This window comes from Callionymus lyra, chromosome 8 (assembly GCF_982586985.1).
Source record: "Callionymus lyra chromosome 8, fCalLyr1.hap1.1, whole genome shotgun sequence".
Taxonomy (NCBI): Eukaryota; Metazoa; Chordata; class Actinopteri; order Syngnathiformes; family Callionymidae; genus Callionymus; species Callionymus lyra.
Window position 1 is genome coordinate 11313210 of NC_141825.1, and position 24740 is coordinate 11337949.

The 24740-nt window shown below is 38.9% G+C and overlaps 2 protein-coding genes and 1 long non-coding RNA gene across 4 annotated transcripts in view; 2 read left to right on the forward strand and 1 right to left on the reverse strand.

Moving 5' to 3' along the window:
* LOC148073652 (uncharacterized) overlaps positions 1 to 24740 on the forward strand; it is a 30792-nt gene that overhangs the window by 261 nt on the left and 5791 nt on the right. The window lies entirely within an intron of this gene.
* irf7 (interferon regulatory factor 7) lies at positions 81 to 5811 on the reverse strand. 2 transcript variants are annotated; one of them, XM_087797302.1, is made up of 10 exons: positions 5751 to 5811; positions 5469 to 5622; positions 4889 to 5054; positions 4724 to 4827; positions 4615 to 4659; positions 4419 to 4533; positions 3319 to 3512; positions 2449 to 2650; positions 2269 to 2384; positions 81 to 564 (listed from the first exon to the last, which is right to left on the reverse strand). In XM_087797302.1, exons 1-10 carry the CDS (start codon positions 5756 to 5758, stop codon positions 430 to 432), a joined length of 1239 nt encoding a protein of 412 aa, XP_087653428.1. In that variant the 5' UTR covers positions 5759 to 5811; the 3' UTR covers positions 81 to 429. The 2 variants fall into 2 exon arrangements, with proteins under 2 accessions (XP_087653428.1, XP_087653427.1); XM_087797301.1 differs by having other exon boundaries at positions 4419 to 4532; positions 4611 to 4659.
* ascl1b (achaete-scute family bHLH transcription factor 1b) lies at positions 14976 to 16138 on the forward strand. Its single transcript, XM_087797513.1, has one exon. The coding sequence runs from the start codon at positions 15110 to 15112 to the stop codon at positions 15719 to 15721; it is 612 nt and encodes a 203-aa protein (XP_087653639.1). The 5' UTR covers positions 14976 to 15109; the 3' UTR covers positions 15722 to 16138.

The window sequence follows — 24740 nt, forward strand, 5'->3', positions numbered from 1 at the left end:
GTTACAAACATATAATAAGAATCTGCTTCAGACACTTGTATTTCATCTCCAGTTTATCCAAGTAATTCATGACGAGTGCGAGCGATTAATATTTTATTAAATACACAAACAGAGCCAGAGAACGTGCAGCATATACCCAGCATGGTATCATTAACAAAACGGAGTGACACCATATATAGCAAACATCTTCAGTAGAGACACATATTAGGATTCTTTTTTCTTTTTTTTTGTAAATGTAACAGCTTTTTCGTCGTACAACGGAATTGATCATAGTCAAGGTGAGAGAACAAGGAAACACAAATGGGGGGACTTGGTCATTAAAAGTGCTTTCAGTGGTCAACGTGGCTTTTACCGGCAACATTTTAACGGCATCGTGGAAAACACCCTTAAAAAAAAAACAAAAAAAAACGTATTCCGAAAGAATTCTCTTCACATAAGCAAGGAATTGAGGAAATCTTCGAAGCTGTTGTGTGAGAATTGGAGGCTGACGTTCTCGTTGAGCAGGGAGGACGCTCCCTCCATCTGGGCCCTCTCGCACAGGTGTCGACAGATCAGTGGGACGATCTAGAAAAGGCCAAAGAATAAGTTAAGAACACAACATTATAACCAATTGAACACGTGGAGTCGATCGACTGATTATTACCAACTTTTCCGAAAGGGATGGTTCACCTAAATTTAAAATTTCACTCATTTTCTACTCATTAACTAAGGCTCGTCTTTAGGATTATTTTCAGCGTTATAGGCAAAAATGTACGTCATTGTACGTCGTCGTCATCCAAATAGACAAATGTATTGAAGCCTCGACATAAGAAGTTGTTCTGAAAATGTTTTAATAAGTCTATAGTTCAGGCTTGTTGGTAGCAGAAGCTACAAGGCTTCTCATGCTACATCTCGCTAGAGCTCCCAGTGTGTCATGGCGGACAGCGGACTTGGGGGTGTGTCAAAATTGCGCACTTCGGCACACTAAATATTGAGTGCACAATTGTGTCTCGATAAGCAGTGTGCGAAAATGTTGTGCACAATGAGCACTCAATTGGCCAGAAAATTGAGTGTGGATCGATGGGCAATTTCCACCCTTTAACGGCCGCCATCTTGGTGACGTAGATGACGCTAAACGGAAGCTACGTCACTGGCGACGCGTCTTCGGAGCAGATACTGGCGTAAATGTCTCGAGAAAACACTAATGCTGTTGGTATGCATCAGGATAGTGTACGTTCTAACTAGTACGCAAATTTTCGACAGATAGTACCGTCTCAAATCAAGCTCTGCCGCTTTGCACTAACCGGAAATGACGTGACAGCTTCTTCTTCTACTACTATTTAACGAGGATTTCAACCAGTTGTAGGAACACTATCGCCGACACCTGCTGGCAGCACGTTTTGCAAGTTTGGATCAAGAAATGTTTGAGATATTTATGCCGGTACCAGCACCAAAGAGGTGTCATCCTCCTACTGCTGCCTGAAAATGCATCTTTAAGTGTGTATATATTGGAGTGACAACGTCAACGTCACTAAGATAGCGGCAGTTTATGGTAGAAAGTGTCCATTGATCCATAGTTGGTTTCGTGGGCGTTTTAGTGCACACTAAATTGGTGTTTTTAGTGCACTTATGCACTAAAAATACCAAGTTTAAGTATGCGATTTGAGACACAGCTCCGGGCACTTCTGCACTTACACTAAATATTTTGAGTGCAGAAGTGCGTCACAATGAGCAATGTGTGAAAATGTAGTGCTCAATGAGCACTCAATTGGCGCACTCAAATGGACAAAATTGAGTGTGGATCGATGGTCATTTTCCAGCCTTAACAGCCGCCATCTTAGTGACGTAGATGACGCTAAACGGAAGCTACGTGAATAAAAAAAATAAAACACAATTTAACAACTTGTTTCAATTGGCAAAAAGCGCTGTCAAGTGCCATGTGATAGTGTTCCAACTTCCGGTTGCGATCAGTGTTAAAAAGTAGTAGAAGAAGAAGATGTCGAGGCATTTCCGGCAAGTGTGTAGCGGAAGAGTTTGATTTGAGACAGTACTATATATCTAAAATTTGCACACTGGCCAGGTAGATCTTAATGTGTACTATAAACCAGTACACTCGGAGAAGTGCACATTTTGGGACACATCCAGAGGTAGCTATGGCTTGCTAAAGGAACAGATTACTCTGAAAATAAACCTTTGTTGACATGAGGGTGAGTAGAAAAGGAGTAACATTTACATTTTGGGCAAACCACTATCACTCACTTAATGCTATATCTGAAGGAAGTATTCTACCTTCACAACAATTAACTTCTTCTCCAAGGGTTTTCCATCTGGAAAGCTTTCTCCAAAGCACATGTTGATGGTGTAGCGAGGTGATCGTCCTTGATTTTCTTTAAACATTCTCAGCTCTGAAAAAAGAAAAGTGTGTATATATTACTTCGAATCAGGGCCATGTAAACGATCAACACCCACCATTCAAATACTCCTCGAAACTGAGTAGTGGAACCAATGAGTTCTGTGGCAGTTTTTGAGGATCAGGGTTAGCCTCCATGGGGTCACCAGTGCTGGCGAACACACGACATCGGTCTTGTCTCACTGCGTAGATTCCTGTCTCACGAATCTCTATGAAGAGACCTCTCTGTATGATGTCGAGGATCTGTTGGGTTATAGCCACCTGGTGTGGAGAATCATGGAAGGAAAGCAACAGTGATTTATTTTGCTCACATGCAATTCTTTTCACACTTAAGCTGTGTCTCAAATCGCATACTTCTCTTAGTATACTAGAAGTTAGTATGCATCAGGATAGTGTACGTACTAACTGGTACGCAAATTCTCGACAGATAGAGATATTAACGCTGGTACCAGCACTGAAGACGTTAACTGCTGGCTGAAAATGCACCTGTGTGTGTATATATACTGTATGTGTGTGTATATATATATATATAACTTCCGTTTTTGTGGCCGTTTTAGTGCGCCATGCACACTAAATAAAACTAAGAATTGAGACGCACTTACGCACTAAAATACTAACTTTGAGTACGCAAGTATGCTATTTGAGACAGTTATTTTGTGATCCTGGTCACAAATACTTCTTCTTTGTAGAGGTAAAACACATGTATTTGTCCACAATAGAGGTCAATGTAAAGAGAAAAAGGCAGATAGCATTTTGAGGATTATCATGTTGTCGTCATCATATAGTAGGAGGTACTACTTCTGTTGGTTTAGATTTCAATAAAAGATTAGTTACAAAACTAAATAAGGAGCAGAAAATAGGCATTACGAGATATGCGCAAAGTCAAGTCAACCTAGATAATATACATTTCCTGGAATAATAAGATTTACCTGTTTGTGGTCGACCAGGCTATCGGTGTTTGGGAAGCAGAGAGAGACGGCGTTCAGCTTGGGGTCTTCCTGACAATAGTGAAGCTGGACACGTGCAGCGTTCACTGTGAACCTTTTCATTAGCGTTTTTCTGTAGTGAATGGAGATCTCAAGGTCGTTGATACTTGGTTGGGTATTTAATGGTTGAACTGGTTCTAAAAAGAACAAAGAAAAAATAATTAGAAATATATTTTTGCACAAGTTCTATCTGCTGATGTAAAATACATATTCAATATAAACACATATTTATTTTAAAGGGGTTTCTTAATTCCTTTTCATTTTCATGGTGGTGGATTTGGGGGGGGTCTTGGTCTTATATTTTATAAAAAAACAAAAGCCAAAACAAGTAATTTCAATAGAAAGTTGAATCGTATTATTCTATATATGTCGTCTGCTCCCTCAGTGATTTTTCTTTTTGGGATTTATCTTGTCCCACGCTTTTGAATGCACCATTGACAGTCGATCCTCATTCAACACACCATACTTCTGTCAATCTGATTCAGAGAAGGCATGTCTTTGGTTCCCCCCCCCAAAATATAACAATAATAATTGTAAAGATATACATATTTTGTTGACATTGACAAACTGATAGGGAAAATTTGTTGGAAAAGTTTTGAATTTGAGGCATGTTTATCAAATGTACTTATGCCACATATGGCAGTATTATAATTGTATGTTTATATTTTAATTGTCTGCTCCATGTGTGAGAAAAAGAATCCGGGGAAATGGGGATGTCTGCGCCAAGAACTGGACTCTAAGCACTAAACACCACGTGTGACCTTGATGGTATAAATTATCCAAATGTGTAATTGTAAGGAACCGTTGGAATGAAATAATTTACGGCTTGTGTAGTTGTTAGGGGGCATAAAATGGCAACATAACACATCATTTTTCATCAGAAAGGATTGGGACACAGAACTGGAAACTCTGCTGGTCCTTTCTTTGTAATTACAATAAAAAATGTTCTTGATTTCTCATTGTTTAAAGCTTCAAGTCAGTTTATAATCTGACATGATTCAATTATTGTTGGCTGACTTATTGATGGCAGAGTGTTGGCTCACCTTGATCGTAACAGATGTCCTCAGGCATTTGTACGTTGTTCTCAGGAAGAGGTATATCGGGGTATACAGCAGTTTCAGGATGGTTGTTCAAAACGTATTCCTCAGTCCAGTCATCTGTGTGGCAATCATTTAAGATCACATTTAACACCCAGTCATCGAATTTATAATGGTAATTATTTCCCTAATAATCACCTTGTTGTTTTCCGAGGTGCAGTGCCATAAAATCTTTATCAAGATTCAGCTGTTTCAGAAGAAAAGAGGATTTATCGATGCATCTTAAGGCAATTTTACTACTTTATTTTTACCTCGTTTCCTGACGGGTACAACACGACAGGTGAGCTGTGGATTTCTGGAGTCGTCTCCAAATCGTCGTAAGACTTTTGTGTGGCCAAATTGAAATTATTGCTGCCTGTAAATAGACACGAGGTTAATTGCCAAAGTCATCAAAACGGAACATGGAACAGCCTTACTCTTGACTATCTCGTAGACTTTATGAGGATCCTCCGAATTCTTGGAGTTGTCTCTGACCAATTTGTAGTGGTCGTTGAGGTTGTTGAGAGCACACCGAAAGTTTGTCTTCCATCTGGCTTTGTCGCTCGGGAACTCTCTAATTTTGCCACTGGCCACTGCCCACGCCTGTAGAGGAAACACATTGTGGGTCACGTGAGATTTGAAAGATTCCTGTGTCATGAACTTGTGCCGTTTCCTGCTCAAAGTCTAGTGCAATGATTTGTACCGTCTGTTTTCATAAAAAGTAATCATAATAAAAAATGTGCCAGGTTTAATTTTTTTAGTTTTTGATAGTTTCAGCGCTTCCTGTGTCACAATCACGATCACATTTTTCATAAAAAACTATTTGTTTAAGGTAAATGTATAAACCTGGAAAAAGATAAATTATTAAAAAAACTACCACTCTTAGGGTAATGCAATGTCCTGTGTAGTTAAGCAAGACTGACCTGATACTTACTGGATCACTGACATGTCTGGCAGGGTATAAACAGAACGACATAAGCCATCGCGAGATAAGAAATTTCTTTCGAAAGCACCTACCCAGAATATTTTGTAGTCTTCCTCATTGCAGTCCTTGCGCGAGTTGTGCTTCCAGGGAACTCTGAACTTGTTTTGTTCCACAAAGTACAAACCCGCGTATTCTCCCGTCTGCACTTGCTCTATGAGCCAGCTGGCAAACTGTGGCTTCGGAGCACTGAGAGGAAAACAAGTCACATGAGAGACAGTTTTTTTTCTTCCTCACATGAAAGAGGAAGCAGGGATCGACAGATCAAAAGGGGGATTCTCCTCTGAAAACAACTGAATGAAGAGACTTTCACCCACCGTTGCATTGTGTTGACGTCTTAAGCAAAGCATGCTCCTCGCTTGCATTTATAGACTCATACTAGCGATGACACAACCCACCACCCCCTCCTATCACTCGTGGACCAATGAGGGAGTGAGTTGCAAAGAGAGTGTCTTTTTTTTTCCTGTTACAACGATACACGCCTCCTGCAGACCGGATCCGGGAGGGACATGGCCATTTCTAGAGATGGCATTTCTCTTTTAGTAGAAAATGAAAGTTACCACTTGCATCATGTATTGGAGGCATTCATCATTTATTATATAACAGAGCTGCTGTTTAACGCTAATGTGTGCTAAATATCATATATATTTAAAATTATTAATATTATTTTATGCATTTTTTTTTTTTTTTTTTTTTTTTTAATTTATCATTATTATTCCTATTTTATTCTCATTTATTTATTTACTTTTTGCTTGGTATTATTGTTTTTAACGTGTCCTGTATGTCCGCCTATGTGTATTTACTGCTGAAACAACTTGAATTTACCCAATGTGGGAAGAATATAGTTATATCAATGAAACAATATTTATATCTATACCAGACCTGATATTATCTATGAATGACTTATTGAAGTTCCTATTATAGCATTTTTAATCTTGTCTCTTAAATAGATATAAATAAAAAAAGTGTATAATATATACATGTTTACATATTTTATGATTGAAGTCGTATACAAGATAGTAGTATATAATACCATAATTAAATTTTGCAATATTGTTATCATTTGAACATTTCCGCAACGTTAATCAGGTATTTTAATTTTTTTTTTAATTTTTTGCCATCATATAAAAGCTCTACTTTCACATCAAATCCTTCAGACACAAAATGTGACTATTTTTCAACCATATTTCCAGAGGGGCCACCCCTGCTCCACTGTACCAATGAAACTTCTCTTCTTCTATTCTTACTCTGATTTAATCCTTCAACCCACACACGAGTTGCACTGATTGCGGTCGAACATGTGCTTGTTCAGCTCGTTGAGTTGAGTTGGTAAACATTAACCGTGTAACTGAAACTAAGGCAGAGTGATAAGATTATGCAGAAGGAACTTTGGAAATATTATGACTGAGTTGGTTTATCGATGAGGAAATGTATCGGTAGAGATTATTGTTTGTGTCTGGAGCCACACCTGCGTGACGTTGTGATTTGAAACATATTCTTATTTTGACATGAAGAAAGTGTAAATTGTTTATTTCTTTCTTCAAAAGATACCTTTTTTTCTGTGTAGTTTTCTAATATTAACGTGCATAAACGTACACAAGGGGTAATAATTGAACTCTTATTTAAAAGTGTATACAGTAGACACTTGATATATAAAACAACTATAAGGCTGTAAGGCAAATTACCCATATTTGAACCCGAGGCAACATTCTTTCAGTGACTGTACTCTTTATTAAAGAGTACAGTTAGGTTGACACCCTGCAAACCAGTTTTTCAAGTCCAAGGATAAAAACAGAATAATGTTAGTTTCGTCATTCGACGGTGGAGTTTCCCTTCGTCTGATATCATGAGCCAACAGTACTGAATACCATCTTCCTGATTTATTGTTGCGCAATATGTTTGCATGGCTATGTGCAAGTTAATTTCATATTTCTTACATGTTGCTTGTATAAAAAATTGACTTTAATTGTATTGTGGGCTAACTTAAATACGTTTTCTATCATTGAACTTTAATTGTTCCGTCTGAAGACAGTAATCAATTAATTGTCAGTCAGGTGTTGCTTGTTAAGCCGACACCTGATTGGTTAACTCATGTGTGCTTGACTGGTTGGAACAAAAACCTACACCACCCTGGCCCTTTACTGGACCGGTTTGACACCCCTGTCTTAGAGTAAAGAGCAACTCGACTTTCATGAAGATTCAAATTCATCCAATTTTGATGACATTGAACAATTTTTATAAGAACCTAAGTAAGTGAGATTTAGGGGGGGGGGCATAAACATTAAAATATGTCTTGATGATAATTTGATTGTAGACTACTGGAGGGGGAAAACCAATGAGGTCAAGGGACAGAGTGGGTACAAGGGTGGCAGAAGACCCTCATGAAAATTCAAGTATGTTATAACTTTATTTAATCTAAACAATACAGTATATATTAAACAATACTTTATACTTACTGTCAGCATGTTTATTTAAATAGTAGGTTGAGGCTGAATGGGGTGCAAAATATATCCATGAAAATCCAACTACATCCAATTTTAATGAAACTTAAACAATACTGGGAGCTTTCATGACGATCGAGCTTAAAATATAGACTTTGTTTGTTTTATTTTCACAACAATTTCTCATGTCGGGGCTTCTATACACGAGCGACATTACAGACGAGCTGTATGGAGGTATTTGGATGTTTTTAAGTGTGTATTTTCGGATGAAGAAAAGTGAGCCCCATTTGTCACTTTAAGCTGTAATTGTAAGGCCTATAATTCTCAAGTTACTTCTATTTTTAGTTATTTAATTGTGAAATATTAATTGATGTACCCGGACTATGCCAAGAATTGTAGGTTGTAGATGTGTTTAATGTAAATATACGGCAGGTATTACTGGGTGATTGTAACAGAAAAGCCATTTTAAATAATTGACACACTGAGAAAAATACCTTGTATTTCAATGTATACAGAAAAAGATACAAGGCATGAACATGTTAAACATGTAACTATATATATATATATATATATATTATATTATATATATTTAAGCATCTGTGACACAGTATTGGAAATTTGCACAAATATTAAGTATATTAGTAGATGTTTTTTGCTGAGTTTGAATGCCAAATAAGTGAAAAACAATTTAGAAGGAATGTACTTCCGTGTTGCCCTACGCAACACCCGGGGCAGCGCCTTCATGATGTGATGACAACAAGTCCTTTGGGCCGATGAACGTAAACAAGCAGTTTCACCATCTATATTTGTAAACATCCTCTCTAAAGATGTTTGAATCTTAAGGAATAAAAAGAGATTCATGTAACCGCGAGTCCTTATGTCGGTTTATTGTCTTATCTGCTATTCTTCCGTTGAAGTCGTTTCTCTGTTGGTTTGAGTGAAACTCTGTGTGAAAGTATTTCCACCTGCTCTCACTGGGACGTGTACTTCTCAGTGGTGCCGCTCACAAATATAGCATAGAATGAAACCTCAAAGTTCCAGCTAACTCAGTGTCAATGTACCATCAGTATGAAGTGAAAATGAGTCGTTTAGTTTCGGCGTGCAGGTGTGAATGTATCACTTTTTCCTGTGTAACTTGATGAGGTAACAAAACATCCCCGAATGATGTACTTTTACCTGTAAAAGCTGCTTTTACTGGCGGGTTAATAGTCAAACTAGAAACTTTTGTTGTATTTTAATGACATGAAGCGGCTTCTTAAATTCCTCTGTCCTACTTTCAATCTGAAGGCAATAATGGGATCAAGTGTTTGTAATAAGGAAGTGATACAGAATCCAGAGGTGCGCTTCCTTTTTCCTGCCCATTTGAAGAGAGGTTCGGTCCTCAAATATGCACTTATTGATGTCAACAAAAGTGGAAGAAACTAAAAAAAGAAAAAGAGGAAATATTACGCAAAAATGTGTCCTGTTAGCACTTTGTCTATGGAAGTGGAAAAGTGTTTAGGTGTAATCTGCTGATGAGTGATGTCTGATGGGTATTCTTTGTTTTGGAAATGAGTTAAACAAATATAGCAGCAGTCTCTATAATTGTTCAGTTGTGTAGAGTCATGTTGTGAGTACTTCATGGGCTTTAAATGTCAGTAACTCACTTTTGTGTGTAAATCAGAAATCAACTGTTATAATTCCTTTCACCTGGTAATGTAATTCTCAATCAAAACAGATTTATTTTAGCGTAAACAGATCACGACTAATAGTTAATTTAAAAAACAACAACACATTTATAACATCTCATCAGATTCTCTTAGATTCCAGGAATCCCTTTTTAACAACCTAGTTTTACATACCTGTGACACTCATCTTTATACACCTGTAATTGTTCTTGTCCCGAGATGTGATTTTTAAAAGTCAATAAAGCTGGTTTGATATGTGAGATAAATTTCTAAGAAGAAATTATGTTTACGATGCAACAACAGTTTCTCTCAAAGATGAGTTGACTTTGGTGGTTTGTTCTTGGACTGTGTTAAGACACAAATTATTAATTCCAATAGTTTTTTTTCATTATTATTTATTCACCATTATTATTATTATTGTTATTTTTGTTTCAATGTTTGTCACTATTTGGGTGCCAATGTTAAATGAGGTCACAAAACGTAAACGGTTGGAGCAGTGACGTCACCAGAACATCTGATACACAAGCGGTTGTCTCCCTCTGCTGGTAACCTTGTGGTATGACATATTTCAATACACATTCGCTGTTTCATCTTCCTTATATAATTCAATTTAGAAAACAAAATTGCGAATTTTTGACGATGTGACAGTATTTAAGTGCTTCTGTTTTTTTTAGCTCACAATATACCTAAATGAGAATGTGTTTTAAAATTGTTTGCCTTGTTGTCATTTTTATCTTGACCTTTTAAGTATATATTTTATTGAGTATTGTCTTGATTGTTTAAGCACTTTGTGACCCAGGTCTGGAAAAGAGCTATATAAATAAAAATTAATTAATTACCTACTTACTTACTATATATTGCATTTAAATCGATAATAAAAGGCCAAGACACATAAGACGAACACAGGAGTCCAGGAAAATCAGGGAAAAGCCTACTCAAATAAAAATGTCTTAAGATGTTTCTTGAAGGAGTCAGTAAACTCCATCAAACGAGGAAGATCGTTCCAAAGCTTAGGAGCAACAGCCTGGAAGGATTTCTCTCCTCTGGTCGTGCGTGTTCAGGAACCATCAGCAGATTCTGATCCATAGACCTAAGAGCCCGAGCTGGGGTGTAAGGCTGGATCAGATCAGTGATGTAAGGAGAAGCCTGACCATGAATAGTTCTGAAAGTAAGAACCAGAATTTCAAGATTGATCCTGAAAGAAACTGGCAGCCAGTGAAGAGATTTAAGGATCAGAGAAATGTGATTTCTTCTACTAGAGCGGGTCAGAATTCTCGCTGCTGAGTTTTGCAGGCGAGACAGCTCCTTCTTGTTTAGAGACGTAAATAAAACTTTTACAATAGTCCAATCCTTGTGGATTACAAGGTCCAGATCGTGTTGTGACACCATCTTCCAAAGTTTAGAGATTTTTCTCAGATTTTACTCAGTTTTCTGCAGTGTTGAACTAGAGACATGTTTTTGTCAAATACCACACGCAGGTCACACTCCAAAACACACACAAGGTTATTGATTGCTCTAATATGTGTGTGAGGGGGTTGCATGTTTCACAATTGCACACGTTGTCCATCGCCCCTGATAGCTGGGATTAATTTGAATTAATGAAGTTAATACATAAATATTTATGTTCCTTCTGAATGTTTTCTGATGCGTTGTTTCCAAGAAAAAATTAAGTGTGTTGTGTTGGATTATAATTTAATTAAATAAATAATATAAATGTGATTTCCAATTAGCGTGAAGATCTGCACAATGTCAACGCTAAAGTTATGTCCGCCACAAGAGGGCGCAATGCATCCATCTTGCTATTTCCATGATGCTCAGCGGTATCGGATGCAGTGTCGTGTTGAGGGACTTCTTCAGTCGTGGTATAAAGTACCTGGAGTAAACCAGGGTATACGAAACATCTTCTTAACTCTTCAATAGCAGTAACAATATCCCTATTTTGATGATGAATTTATGCCCTGACTTTTAATATTAGTGGATTACATGTGATTATTTTTTTATGTGTATTTTATTGTTCATCTTTTACCTATAAAGTGTCCTTGAGCGCCATGAAAGTCCCTATTAAATAAAATGTATTACCTTTTTTATCATCACCACTCCTGCCATAAGTGCAACAAACCATAGATAACTTTTTATGTTGTTTGTTGGTTTACTCAGGGTTATTCTATTATTTCTACTCTTACCCGTTTGTTTTTCGCATCACAGACAACAGGAGTGTTATACACAAAGCTAAATAACATTTGTTTTATATGTTGTGGATTAAAAGGAAAAGTAATGAAGGAATTTTTTACCATTTCCATTTTCTATAGGAGACATTAACCTTACTTAAATGTTCAAAATATACAAAGGAATAACATTAAATCAAACTTCGGAATAATCGTTAGGTCTGTCATTGACTAGTTAGTAAACTTAATTAAATGAGGAAGATCGTTCCAAAGCTTAGGAGCAACAGCCTTGAAGGATTTCTCTCTTCTGGTCCAGAAGCGTGTTCAGGAACCATCAGTAGATTCTGATCCATAGACCTCAGAGCCCGAGCTGGGGTGTAAGTCTGGATCAGATCACTGATGGAAGGAGGAGTCTGACCATGAATAGCTCTGAAAGTAAGAACCAGAATTTTAAAGTTGATCCTGAAAGAAACTGGAAGCCAGTGAAGAGTTTTAAGGATGAGAGAAATGTGAGTTCTTCTACTAGAGCAAGTCAGGATTCTCGCTGCAGAGTTTTGCAGGCGAGACAACTCCTTCTTGTTAGACACTTAAATAAAACTGTTACAATAGTCCAAACAAGAAGACACAAACGCATGGATTATAAACTCCAGATCATGTTGTGACACCATCTTCCAAAGTTTAGAGATTTTTCTCAGTTGAAGGAAACAGTTTCTGGTCAGTTTTCTGCAGTGTTGAACTAGAGACATGTCTTTATCAAATACAACACGCATGTCCAATCCACAACACATAACAAAGTTATTGATGGCTCTAATATGTGTGTGAGGGGGTTGCATGTTTCACAATTGCACATGTTGTCCATCGCCCTTGATAGCTGGGAATAGATCCACCCCTGTGATTCCAAAAAAGAACGAATTAATGAAGTTAATACATAAATATTTATGTTCCTTCTGTATGTTTTCTGGTGCGTTGTTTCTGAGAAATAATTAAGTGTGTTGTGTTGGAATATAATTTAATGAAATAAATAATATAAAAGTTATGACTTCTAGTTTATCCCACAAAATGTACAATATTTTGTTTCCAATTAGCGTGAAGATCTGCACAATGTCAACGCTAAAGTTATGTCCGCCACAAGAGGGCGCAATGCATCCATCTTGCTATTTCCATGACGCTCAGCGGTATCGGATGCAGTGTCGTGTTGAGGGACTTCTTCAGTCGTGGTGTAAAATCCACCAGGGTAGGCGAAACATCTTCTTAACTCTTCAATATCAGTAACCATATCCCTATTCTAAAGATTAATTAATGCTTTGACTTTTTAATATTAGTGGATTACATGTGATTATTTTTTTATGTGATTTTTATTGTTCATCTTTTACCTATAAAGTGTCCTTGAGCGTCATGAAAGTCTCTCTTAAATAAAATGTATTACCTTTTTTTTATCATCACCGCTCCTGCTATAAGTGCAACAAACCGTAGATAACTTTTTATGTTGTTGGTCGGTTCACTCAGGGTTATTCTAGCCGAGTTACAAACCTCTTTTATTACCTGTTCGTTTCTTGCATCACAGACAACGGGAGTGTCATACACAACTCTTAATAACATTTGTTTTATATCTTGTGGATTAAAAGGAAAAGTTATGAAGGAATTTTGACCATTTACCTTACTTAAATGTTCAAAATATACAAAGGAATAACGTTAAATCAAACTTCGGAATAATCGTTAGGTCAGTCATTAACTAGTTACGCAAGCAAGTAAAGAATTAAGTTGAACGATTTCCACCACTTAATAATAATTGCATATTTTATGATAATTATTATTATTTAAACCATTTATCTTTTCTATCATGGGCTCTGGGATTGTGTTTGGAACCTTAACTGGCCCTTAAAATAACAAATGCAAAGGTTTGAGTGAAATAATTTACTTTTTATATTAGTATGATGTTACTTGCATGCATTTACTTCTTTTATAATAACCAGAAAATCTCTCGACGAATACTTACCAATTAATTCTAAAATGTATGTATTTCAATCTAAACTAAGTAATACATTTTGTGTGCTCCAAAAAATTTTCATCTCTGTGTTCATGTGTCAGAAATTGTAGTGAAGTGTAAGTAAGTAAGTCATTTTTATTTGTATAGCGCTTTTCCAGACCAGGGTCACAAAGCGCTTAAACAATCAAAACAATATTCAATAAAGTATATACTTTAAAGATCAAGATAAAACTGATAACACAACAGGAGTTCCAGAAAATTAAGGAAAAGCCTGAACAAATAAAACGTCTTAAGATGTTTCTTAAAGGAGTCAGTAGACTCCATCAAGTGCAAAGAGAGAGGAAGATCGTTCCAAAGCTTAGGATCAACAGCCTGGAAGGATTTCTCTTCTCTGGTTCTGAACCGTGTGCGAGGAACCATCAGTAGATTCTGATCCACAGACCTCAGAGCCCGAGCTGGGGTGTAAGGCTGGATCAGATCAGTGATGTAAGGAGGAGCCTGACCATGAATAGTTTTGAAAGTAAGAACCAGAATTTGATCCTGAAAGAAACTGGAAGCCAGTGAAGAGTTTTAAGGTTCGGAGAAATGTGTAGAACTTTATTGACCCCTCAGGAGGTCTCCTTCGGGAAAGTGTTTTTTTTTTCCAATTAGCCACATTAATACAGCAATTATTCATAAAAATAAATCAAAATAAAATGAGAACAAGAACAAAGATAAATAAAGAGAACAAGATGTCTAAAGATAAGATAAAGAACATATCTATGTTACTGCTCAGCAGTGGTGCTGATGTGAAGTGATGCAGGTTCTTCTTCATGGCTGAACTATGACGTCCCTCCTCACTCCTCCAGACACTCACACTCGCAGCCTGGATACAGACCAGAGCTCCCCGAGGTATGTGTGCAGTCCTGGAGGAAAAAAAAAAAAAGCCTCCCTCAGAGCAGGACTGATAATTCCAAGACTGGCCACGGCTACATTGTCAAATAAAAAAAAAAAAGGCATTTTCAAAGAAGCAAACTATTCACTTTTTTCTTTTCTTCCTCCTGTCTTCTTTTTTTTTCTTCTTCTTCTCTCTGCTTTGAATGGACCAATGGCGTCCCCGGACACATTGGGATGTAAATGAGTGGGAGCGCGTGCTGAAAGCCCGGATTGTTTATAGAGCTTGCGGGAGCCACGCGCCTGGCTCGCGGGCAGCAAAGTCACACCGAAGGGGGGGGGGGGGCGGGGCTTGAGCGTGGAGCGTGCGGGGGGACGCGGTGTGTGTGTGGGTGGGGTGTGTGTGTGAGGACGCGTGTGTAAAAAGAGGAGTGCTGCCAAAGTTTTGGGTCAGACCGGAGTGAAGCAGTCAAGAGAGACCTGGAAGTCAGACACGCGAAGGACACGAGAGCCAAAGCCGCCCCCCCCCCCCAGGTTCAAAAGATGGAGACGACCACCATCACCACCACCATGCAGACCGCCTTCACCTTCGGACTTACCGAGAGACGCGCCACCCTCAGCCTGCACGCCCCGGCCCGGGAGGAGGCGCCCTTGCCGCCGCCGCCGCCCGCCGGCGACACCAAGGTGCTGAAGAGACAGCGCTCCGAGTCGCCGGAGCTGCTGCGCTGCAAGCGGCGCCTGACGTTCAACGGACTCTCGTACTCGCTCCCGCCGCCGCCGCAGCAGCAGCAGCCGGTGGCGGTGGCGCGCCGCAACGAGCGCGAGCGCAACCGGGTCAAGCAGGTGAACATGGGCTTCCAGACGCTGCGGCAGCACGTGCCCAACGGCGCCGCCAACAAGAAGATGAGCAAAGTGGAGACGCTGCGCTCGGCGGTGGAGTACATCCGGGCACTGCAGCAGCTGCTGGACGAGCACGACGCCGTGTCCGCCGCCTTCCAGTGCGGGCTCCCGCCCTCGCCCGCCATCTCCAGCGCCTACTCCGCGGAGCCGGAGTCGCCGCGCTCCGCGTACTCGTCGGACGAAGGCGCGTACGAGCCGCTGAGCTCCGAGGAGCAGGAGCTGTTGGACTTTACCACCTGGTTCGATAGGTACTGAGGAGCAAGAAGAAAAGAATCTGGAAGAAAAAAGAGAAAAAAAGCTGCGCTCCGGAAGTTGTGCATCCTCTCTCACCTGTGACAGGTGTGTGTGTGTGTGAGGTTCTTGTCAAAACCTCTTCACAAAAACCAGCACCAGGAGTGGGACAGTCTCTGAAGAACTGTTGAATAATAAGTGCAATTACTTTTTTCACCCCCCAAGTCTGCTGGAAGACAAAGATCAACTTTTTTTTGTTTGTTTTTTGGTACCAGTTGTTTTAAACATGAAGACATATTTTTGTACACCGAATCAGAAGTGTGTGTGTGTCAGGTGTGTGTGTGTGAGAGCAAAAAGAAAAAAAAGCTACCTGTTTGTTTTGATAATGAGGTATCAAGGAGACGTTCATCCATGTGTCTGCACTTCGCGTCCCCCGTGAACATGTAAATACTCTAACAGATATATTTTTGTGTACTTTTTTCTAATTAATAAATCTATTTATATTATACCACGTTGTTCTTGTTGATGATGACCTTTTTCCCGACTCGCGTGTGCGCGCACGGGGGTTAAAATGACGCAGCTGGGCGCGCGCTCCATAATAACCGCGCTAGACGCGCACCTTCCACTGCGCTTTGTGCGCTCTGAGGACAGGGAGATTAATATTACGTTTCATGCTTTGCATTGTTTCTTTTGCACACTCTACCCTGAGGGGAGGGGGGGAGAAAAGGGGGGAGAGCGCAATTCACTCCAGTGAAAGGACGTAGACACTTTGAAATACGGCCCGGGGAAGAAGGGGGGGAAAAAAAAGCCGCACAATGAGCCGGGGTCAAAATTCTTATTGCGCCGATTGAGATCAATCTAAATTAAAAAGGGAAGGGGTTGTAGTCTGGTTGTATCCCCGACTGTGTTTTTCAGGACGCCATCAAAAAAAAAAAGCTCATCTCCTGGGGGTGCGCAACGTCCCATTGTGGACTTTGCGCCTCATTATGTCGAATCATGGTAATGTGAATAAAGTCAAATTTGGGGCGAGGAGACATGAAGGGTTTAATTTCACCTGGAGTGGGAGTGGAGTCTATTTAAGAAAAAGAAAAAAAGGACACGGTCAGTGGGTGCTGTCACCCTTAGATTTAGTGGTTTAAAAAAAAAGTCAAAGTCCAACAAGTGATAAATGACTTTGATTCTGCTTTTATAACCTCAAATCAATGTTGGGCACAAACACCCTGCTGGTCCTTTATGCTGCTCTTGCTCCTCTTTGTCAGGGTCAAAGGGCATTTGGATACAAGGACACCACGCAAAGATGTGCAATTATCCGAGAAGATGAATTTAGAGTTGATGTTGATATTGCACTAATCCCAACACGGTGATCACACCGAGGTGTTATTTATGTGTGTGTGTGTGTGTGTGTGTGTGTGTGTGCACGTGCATGAACATCACAATAATAATATCAGGCATGTCGCGTTTGATGTTTTCCCGTCAGCAAAATACGTTTATTGGTGTATCTGCAATAACAGGAGATGTGCAATAAGTGTGCGATAAGAATCTAACCGTCTGTGTTTGACAAACAGGTTTTTTTTTTATGGAGAATGAATATAAAAGTTGACTATTAAAACATTGTAAATTTAGATCAAATATTCTGCTCGTAGCATAAAAGTGAGTATATTTTGTTGCAAAACTGGATTCATGGTACTATTAATTTAGCATAATTTGATGAACATGTATACCTACATCCAGAGAGAAGTTATTATTAAACAATTCCTTTTTATTTTTAATATACTTTATACAGAATTACGTCTCATAAAATTCTTAAATGAATTGATTTATTTGATATTATTGTATTGTATTTCATAAATGCTCAAATTCCTACCATGTCTTTTTCACCTTTTTCAACATGATTTATTTTACCCAAAATAGAGTACTTTCGCCAAGATTTGTCCTTTTGATCCCTCAAAGGTTTTAGTTTGTCCAGCCTTAACTTACCCAATACATTCATTTTCACTCAGAACTTTGTTATTCCTGGTCAACTTTGTGTGGTCAGTAGAAAGTGATGCTCTTTCGTTTGCCACTGGTTTGCAGCACGTTTTCATGTGGTCTTCAAAGCCACAGAAATTCCAGGTTTTGTGACCTCAAATGTCATTGCATCGGAAGGAAGGGTCTTCTGCCCGCTGTTGCATTTTGTGGTCTCATGTTGACTTTAGCCACTAAAGTCTTGTCTTGACCTTCAACCTACTAAAAGTCTTGGGCCACTCATTGTCCTCAACAAGAGTTTACATGATTTATCTCTTTATACTTGCTGTGTCAGCAGTTCTCTTGCATCACATAGTTGAAACTACAGGAATTTATTCTGGACAGGATCTAGTATCATCCATTTCAATTGTTAGAGGCTCATATTTTTTATCACTCCGGTTTCCTCCCACTGTCCAAAAACCTACAGATGTTAATTGGGAACTTGGGGAAATTGTCCGCTTGTGCGACACACTGGGGTCCTGTTAAGAGGGTCCCCCGCCTCTCGCCTGAAGAAACAGGGATGGGCTCCAGCCCCGTCGCTATCCCCATAAGGGAATAAGCGGTAGAAATGAATGAATATATCTTCTTATTCATGATATCATCAGAGTTTATCTACTTCTTATGAATTATATTTTAAGCCAATTATATGTTCGACCCGGCGGTCCATGTTGACCCAAGTCAGAGGTGTTTGACACTCATGTATACCTTTGTTGTTGTATTGTTATGACCCAGTTTTCTATTTTTATTTTCAACCATCAAATAAATAGTATTGATGTGTATCGGCAAGAATCTGCCAATATTATATACTGTGATACTGTAGTACCGAGTATTTGACTCTCGTGTTGCAGAACTTACAGACTGCATGACTCATGACAAAGTCGTTACTGCTTTCATTTATTTTGAAACCAAAATATGTCCAAACATCCGCTTTAAAAGCTGCCGCAGTCGATGTATCCTCTCGTCCTCATTTCAATATTCCTTTAGCCTCGGAGGATGTTATGGCATGAAAATGAATTGCAACCCAAAAATGACACGCCTTAAATATTATATATATATATATATAATTGTAAAATAAAAATATATATAATTATTTTATTTTACACACACTTTATTGAACTATAAACCATTAAATAACTTGAATGGTTACACAATAAATATGATTTGCAAGCCCCCCCCCAAAAAATGTATACAGTTCTGTAGAATATCAATACAGTATTGTTGGAAACAATACCACGATATATCCTCATATCGATATTTTACAACAACACTAGTAGCTAGAGTCTATCCTAGCTACTCGGGGCAAGAGTCAAAGGACACCAAAGGCAATACAAACAATCAACCATTAAATGCTGTGTGGTGTTTGTATGTTCTCCCTGGGCTTGCATGGATTTACTCAAGGTACTCTGGTTTCCTCCAACACTCCGAAAACATACAGATGTTGATCTAATGCGTAAATGATTATGTGTCACTGTGTCCCATTTGGATAGGCTGGCACATCTTTCAGGGTGTGCGCCGCCTCTCACCCTAGATAGCTGGGATAGGCTCCCAATAATGAAGAATGAATGAATGAATTATTATAGATATTGAGAGGTAGTTTCAGGATCTATCCTTTGGAAGCATTAAGGCAAATTCCAGGAGTTATCTCAAGGTAGAATTAATGTATTAATAAAGATTTGTACAACATTTATCTCTGCGCAATAAGCCCCATTTATAAACGGCATGGCCTCATAATGACTTAGTAATACTACACAGATATTTCTCAAAAATATATCCATTAAAAAAAAACATATTGTTTAACTATTTTCCCAAATAGAAGCTTGAAGTCCATGCAAGAACTTGAAGATTGTCACCTGTGCTTCAGTTTGTCTGTAAATAATGGTCACCACTCGTCTGTATTTGTTTGCTCTAAACTTCAGCCGACCCACCACAGGAGTGGAACCCAAGTTTAGACGTGAGGGGTGGAGGGATGCAAGAGGTGTGGATGTGTGGCAGGATGGAGGTGACGGGGGTCCGTGATTTGCATGCGCCATTGTGCTGCACAAGTTTGGGTGCTTTTTTTTTTTTTTTTAGCCTCAGCCCTTTTGGCCATTTACTTCCACTCTGGCTGGCTGTGGTGGGCTGTGAATAGTCTCCGCTCGGAGGAGACACAAAGGCGCTTTTGTGCTCCGGCCGCACCATATTCATCATGTAATGCCTGTAAGACAAATCTGATTGGACGTCTCTGTCACTTTGATGTGGGTCCAGAGTGCGAGTGGCCCTGAGATTGCTAACTTCAATCTCTATTGCCCATTCTGCAGCATTGATAGTGGGGTGCGGGTGAGTCCAGGGGGTTAGGGGGGGGGGGAGGTTAGAAGAGGTGGTTTTGAGCAAGAGAAGGGAAAGGGGAGAGTAGGCAGGGGGTAGTCCTCATTATTTACTGGAGCAAATTCATAATAAATGTCCCAACTCTACAAAACCAGGTCGAGATGATTGACACTACTTTACGCCGGGCCGGACAAAAGCCCTGATTTGAGCAGAATACCAAGTGAATGGGGCGAGTGTGGACTCAATTCAAACAATTTTAATCTCTCCCTGTCCTCCCTTATTTCTCCCCCATCTCCCTCACACTTACTCTCTCTTTTTTTTACCCCCCCCAACTTCAGCTCACTTGCCTCTTTTGTCCGCCGCATTCTCATTTTACAGGGTAATTCTACTCCAACGGATGTGCTAATTGTACTGGGTTAAACTGGATGCTGGTGGACTCCTGTGATGCACAGCTTATTCTTGACTAATGACTATAATGATGGTTCAGGGAGACACTCGGGCCGCGGCTGGAGAGCTCGGGGACGGCACCACAACAGGTTTATGCCTTTTCTTTTGGGAGAGTTTTGGGTTTAAGAGGAAGGGAACATTCGAGCCCGAGGGAAACTCAAAGGGATGGTCTTTGATTTCTTTTGAGCAGACGTGCTCGACAATAGGTAAAGGAGAAGTTTGGAACTGTTAATATAAAAAGCGAGGAAACTTTATATTTATCCAGTTGGCGCAAAAGGGGTTCTTGGAGTTCATTTGAATGTCAGTTTCTTTTCTTTTGCACCCCCATACGTGTTGATCCAAAGTCAAAGCCGCTTGGTGGAAACACCCACGACATATTTAGTTCCCAAGTGGGCTCCACCTGAGGTACCCCCTGGCCCTTAGTAAATCTGTATTTGAGTTAGTAGTGGAAGGGGAAGTAAAATGAAGGCAGCAAAATTCCCAAAAAATTAATTAAATGCTGCTAATTCTTGGTAAAAATGTCCACACAAAGTACCAGGAAATATTGTCTTATTCAATGTTCTGAGAACCTGTGATGCTTCACCAAAGGCTTGTATGTGTATTCATTAAGTCCTTCAAAATAAAAGCTTTGAAAGTAAAAGCAACCTAGATTGATACATTGTCGGTGAGACATTTTCTTTTTTGATGAGGAAACTAGTCCATATACAGCGCTGATCTTAAAAAAGACACTTGGAAGTTTCATTACCATGGTGCTTGTTTTACAATTGGCTTAAAATGTAATCAATAAAACAACATCCATGATATAGGATTTTTGTTGTTTTGTGTGTGTGTTGCCTGGTCGGGAATCAAACCCGAGCCTCAAGGGGAAAGATTTATAAGGTGACAAACCATGACCTCTAAACAACTAGTGATGTTGTTTTACAAGTTGTCATGAAAGTTTGTTGTCATTGAGTTTTTACCGTATTTTTATTTAATCCTTTATGATCTTTCTATATCCAGACTGTGGCGTTGATCGATATGGATCACCAGAAGAAAGCATTTGCGTCTTAGCATTTCTAAACAAGAAATATAGCAAAAATCTTTTATTCAAGCAACTTGATTACATTTCTATTCAAGCAAAACTGGCAAAAAAACATAACCTCCTTGGTGGAGGTAATTAAACAACAATCAACATTTCCTTTTTTTTCCACTGATAACTTATTGTTGTTACTTTTTTTGGTTGGGGTTTGTACGTATATTGGACACCAACTAGTACATCCATTACTTTTTTATTTTGACAATCCTTTTTTTGTTGTAGGCTTTGTTGCTGCTGCTCTGTTTTACCCTATACAACATAATGTAAATAATAAAAAGTGTCAACAGGGACTAAATGTTCCCACCTGTTATGACGGTGAGGTTGTTAGTTTACCCGAGAGTGTTTTTCATCTCGTCTTTTGTTTGTCATCCGATTTAAAGTCTTTACCAACTGACACTGATATTATGTCTCGGCTGCGTGTCCCGATGTTTATTTGAAAAAGGGTGGGATTAGGTGCATTCCTGAAATCAACAATACGTTATCAAACGTCACAGTTTAGCTTTTGAACCGTTGGTGTGCAAATTTTCACGTCCGTCTAGGGGTAACCGCTAACCAACAAGAAAACATCTTCCCTTTTCCGCACACACACACACACACACACACGCATACTCATGTCCCGGGGTCCTCAGCAGGTTGAAGCCTGTCCCAGAAGAACCTGTTCACAGCGACACACCGCGGGTCTATCAACCTCTGACATGAATTGCCCTCAGCTTAGCTCGCATGAATCCTTCTCCATTGTTCGCTGCAGACGGACTGTAAGGACACTTGGTCGCTTTCTTTTAACTGTCTCTTGAATGTCTCCGCACGACACAACATAAGTCCCTTTTACTACATTATGAAAGCTTTGTGTAAACTTGTTCTATAAAAGAAACGTTTGTTATGCCTCTGAATAGAGACAGAAAGGCTCCAGAAGTTTAGAAAATATTAAAAGATTCAGCGAGAAAACAGTGCTCTCTCTATTTCAGATCATCCACTGTTGGTTGACAATACTACTCAAAATACTACTTGCAATACTTTTCTTGGATGTCATCAAAATATATTTTCTTCATTGCACTTGATATACCAATCTATCAAGTTCACTTGTGTGGTTCAGTTTTCCTTTAAAATTAAAATTGTATTATTAAATTAGATGATTTTTTCAATGTTTATTACTGCCAAGAACATCATGTTTCTTTCAGCGTTTTCTTTCCGTCTGATAGAAAAATAATTTAGTAAGTTATTAAGTAATATTTGTAGAGCGCTTAATAGCTCCAATTTTATAAACATAACACAAAATATGTTGTGAACGGTACAAGGAACAAGTGATTTATTTGTTGTTTTTTTTCAGTTCCATCTTGATTTTTGAAGATTTTAAAGGAATTTAAAGTAAAACATGAAAAAAAAATCCACTTCTCTTGAGACTGTGGTTAGAAAACGTGTTGTTAAAGTTGAAAATAGTAGAGAAACCACTAAGTTCTTGAATCATGAAATTCTTGAATCATTGAATAGTTTGACGATTCGTTTGCATGCTCGGATTTAAACATTCTTGAAATTAAATTTAGCTCCTTGGCTGAGGTATGAAGAAGTAGTGGTGGGTGTGGTCAGTAAATGGCACAACTGTGATCTAATGAGTCTACGAGGTGATTATTGATAAAACATTTAAATAAAATATATTTTCTTTTTAGAATACAGAATCATGAGAGATCACTGTTGGCACAATACAAAAAAAAACTGTGAAACGGCGAGACCGCAAAAGGTCAACCGATATCGTGGGGAACTATAAAATGTTGGTATAAAAGTGCCTCCATGATTTTTTTTTTTAAACATAAATCTTCTCCACACCCCTACAATACTGACTTTACTTTTTGCGTCTGTTTCTTTGTCAAAAGTAATTGAGAGATGGTATTGGTTAGATGGGCGGCAAAGCATTATGGGAGCTTTTCAGGTCACCTTACTTCTTCACTGGCTTACAGTTTCTTTCAGGATCAACTTCAAAATTCTGGTTCTTACTTTCAGATCTATTCATGGTCAGACTCCTCCTTACATCACTGATCTGATCCAGCCTTACACCCCAGCTCGGGCTCTGAGGTCTGAGGATCTACTGATGGTTCCTCGCACACGGTTCAGAGAAATCCTTCCAGGCTGTTGCTCCTAAGCTTTGGAACGATCTTCTTCTCTCTTTGCGCTTGATGGAGTCTATTGACTCCTTTAAGAAACATCTTAAGACGTTTTTATTTGTTCAGGCTTTTCCTTTATTTTCTGGAACTCCTGTTGTGTTATCAGTTTTATCTTGATCTTTAAAGTATATACTTTATTGATTATTGTTTTGATTGTTTAAGCGCTTTGTGACCCTGGTCTGGAAAAGCGCTATACAAATAAAATGACTTACTTACTTACTCATAACGTTTTTAAATAAATGTTTTTATCTTAAAAAAGTGTACAGATTACGTTTAATGCTAGTGTTTCAGGAACGTACTCCCCTTAACACACTAACCAGTAACACTAACATAGACTTTCAGAAAAAAAGGTAATGGCTTCTCGTAATAAAAGTTTTTAGCTCTTATAAAAAAATGTAATTAACAGAAATAATTATGATTGGACACAGCCTTTTTAGCAAGATTTGTCGCTTTCGTTTATGTCCTGATCATCTATTGCAGTTGGTCAACTAACATGTTGAGTTTAATACACAAGATTCATATTAACAGAACTTTTTATTCCATTTAAACAACACTTCATTTACTGATTTATTTTGCAAACTGTGCATCATTTCTCTGTTTATCTTTGAATCTGCTTGAAATTATTTGAAACCTGCAATCTTTTCTGTTAATAATAAGATGATAGATAATGATTTAATATGATAACAGGTTGTAGAAAAAACAACAACACCCTCGTGTAAAGCTGCTTTTACGGAGAAAACGCTCATAATTCCAGAAATAATAAGATAATTATTCACACCGACGCTTCAAAACACGCACACATACACACGGGTTGTCCATACCCCTGCACCCCACGACCTATTATCAGCAGATACCCTGGCTTATAGAGGTTTGCACCCCTCCCTAAGACAAGGTAAAGAGAGGATTAGTGAGGACCATTTAGGGGCTCCTTTCAGGCCACCATTTCATTTCATTAGCTTGTGACCTCTTCAGTTAATTATTTTGATCTGGCTTCAGCCTCGGCCCGTTTTTAATGATGCTGACTGACTCGCCGCCCCCATCGGGATGCACAATACTT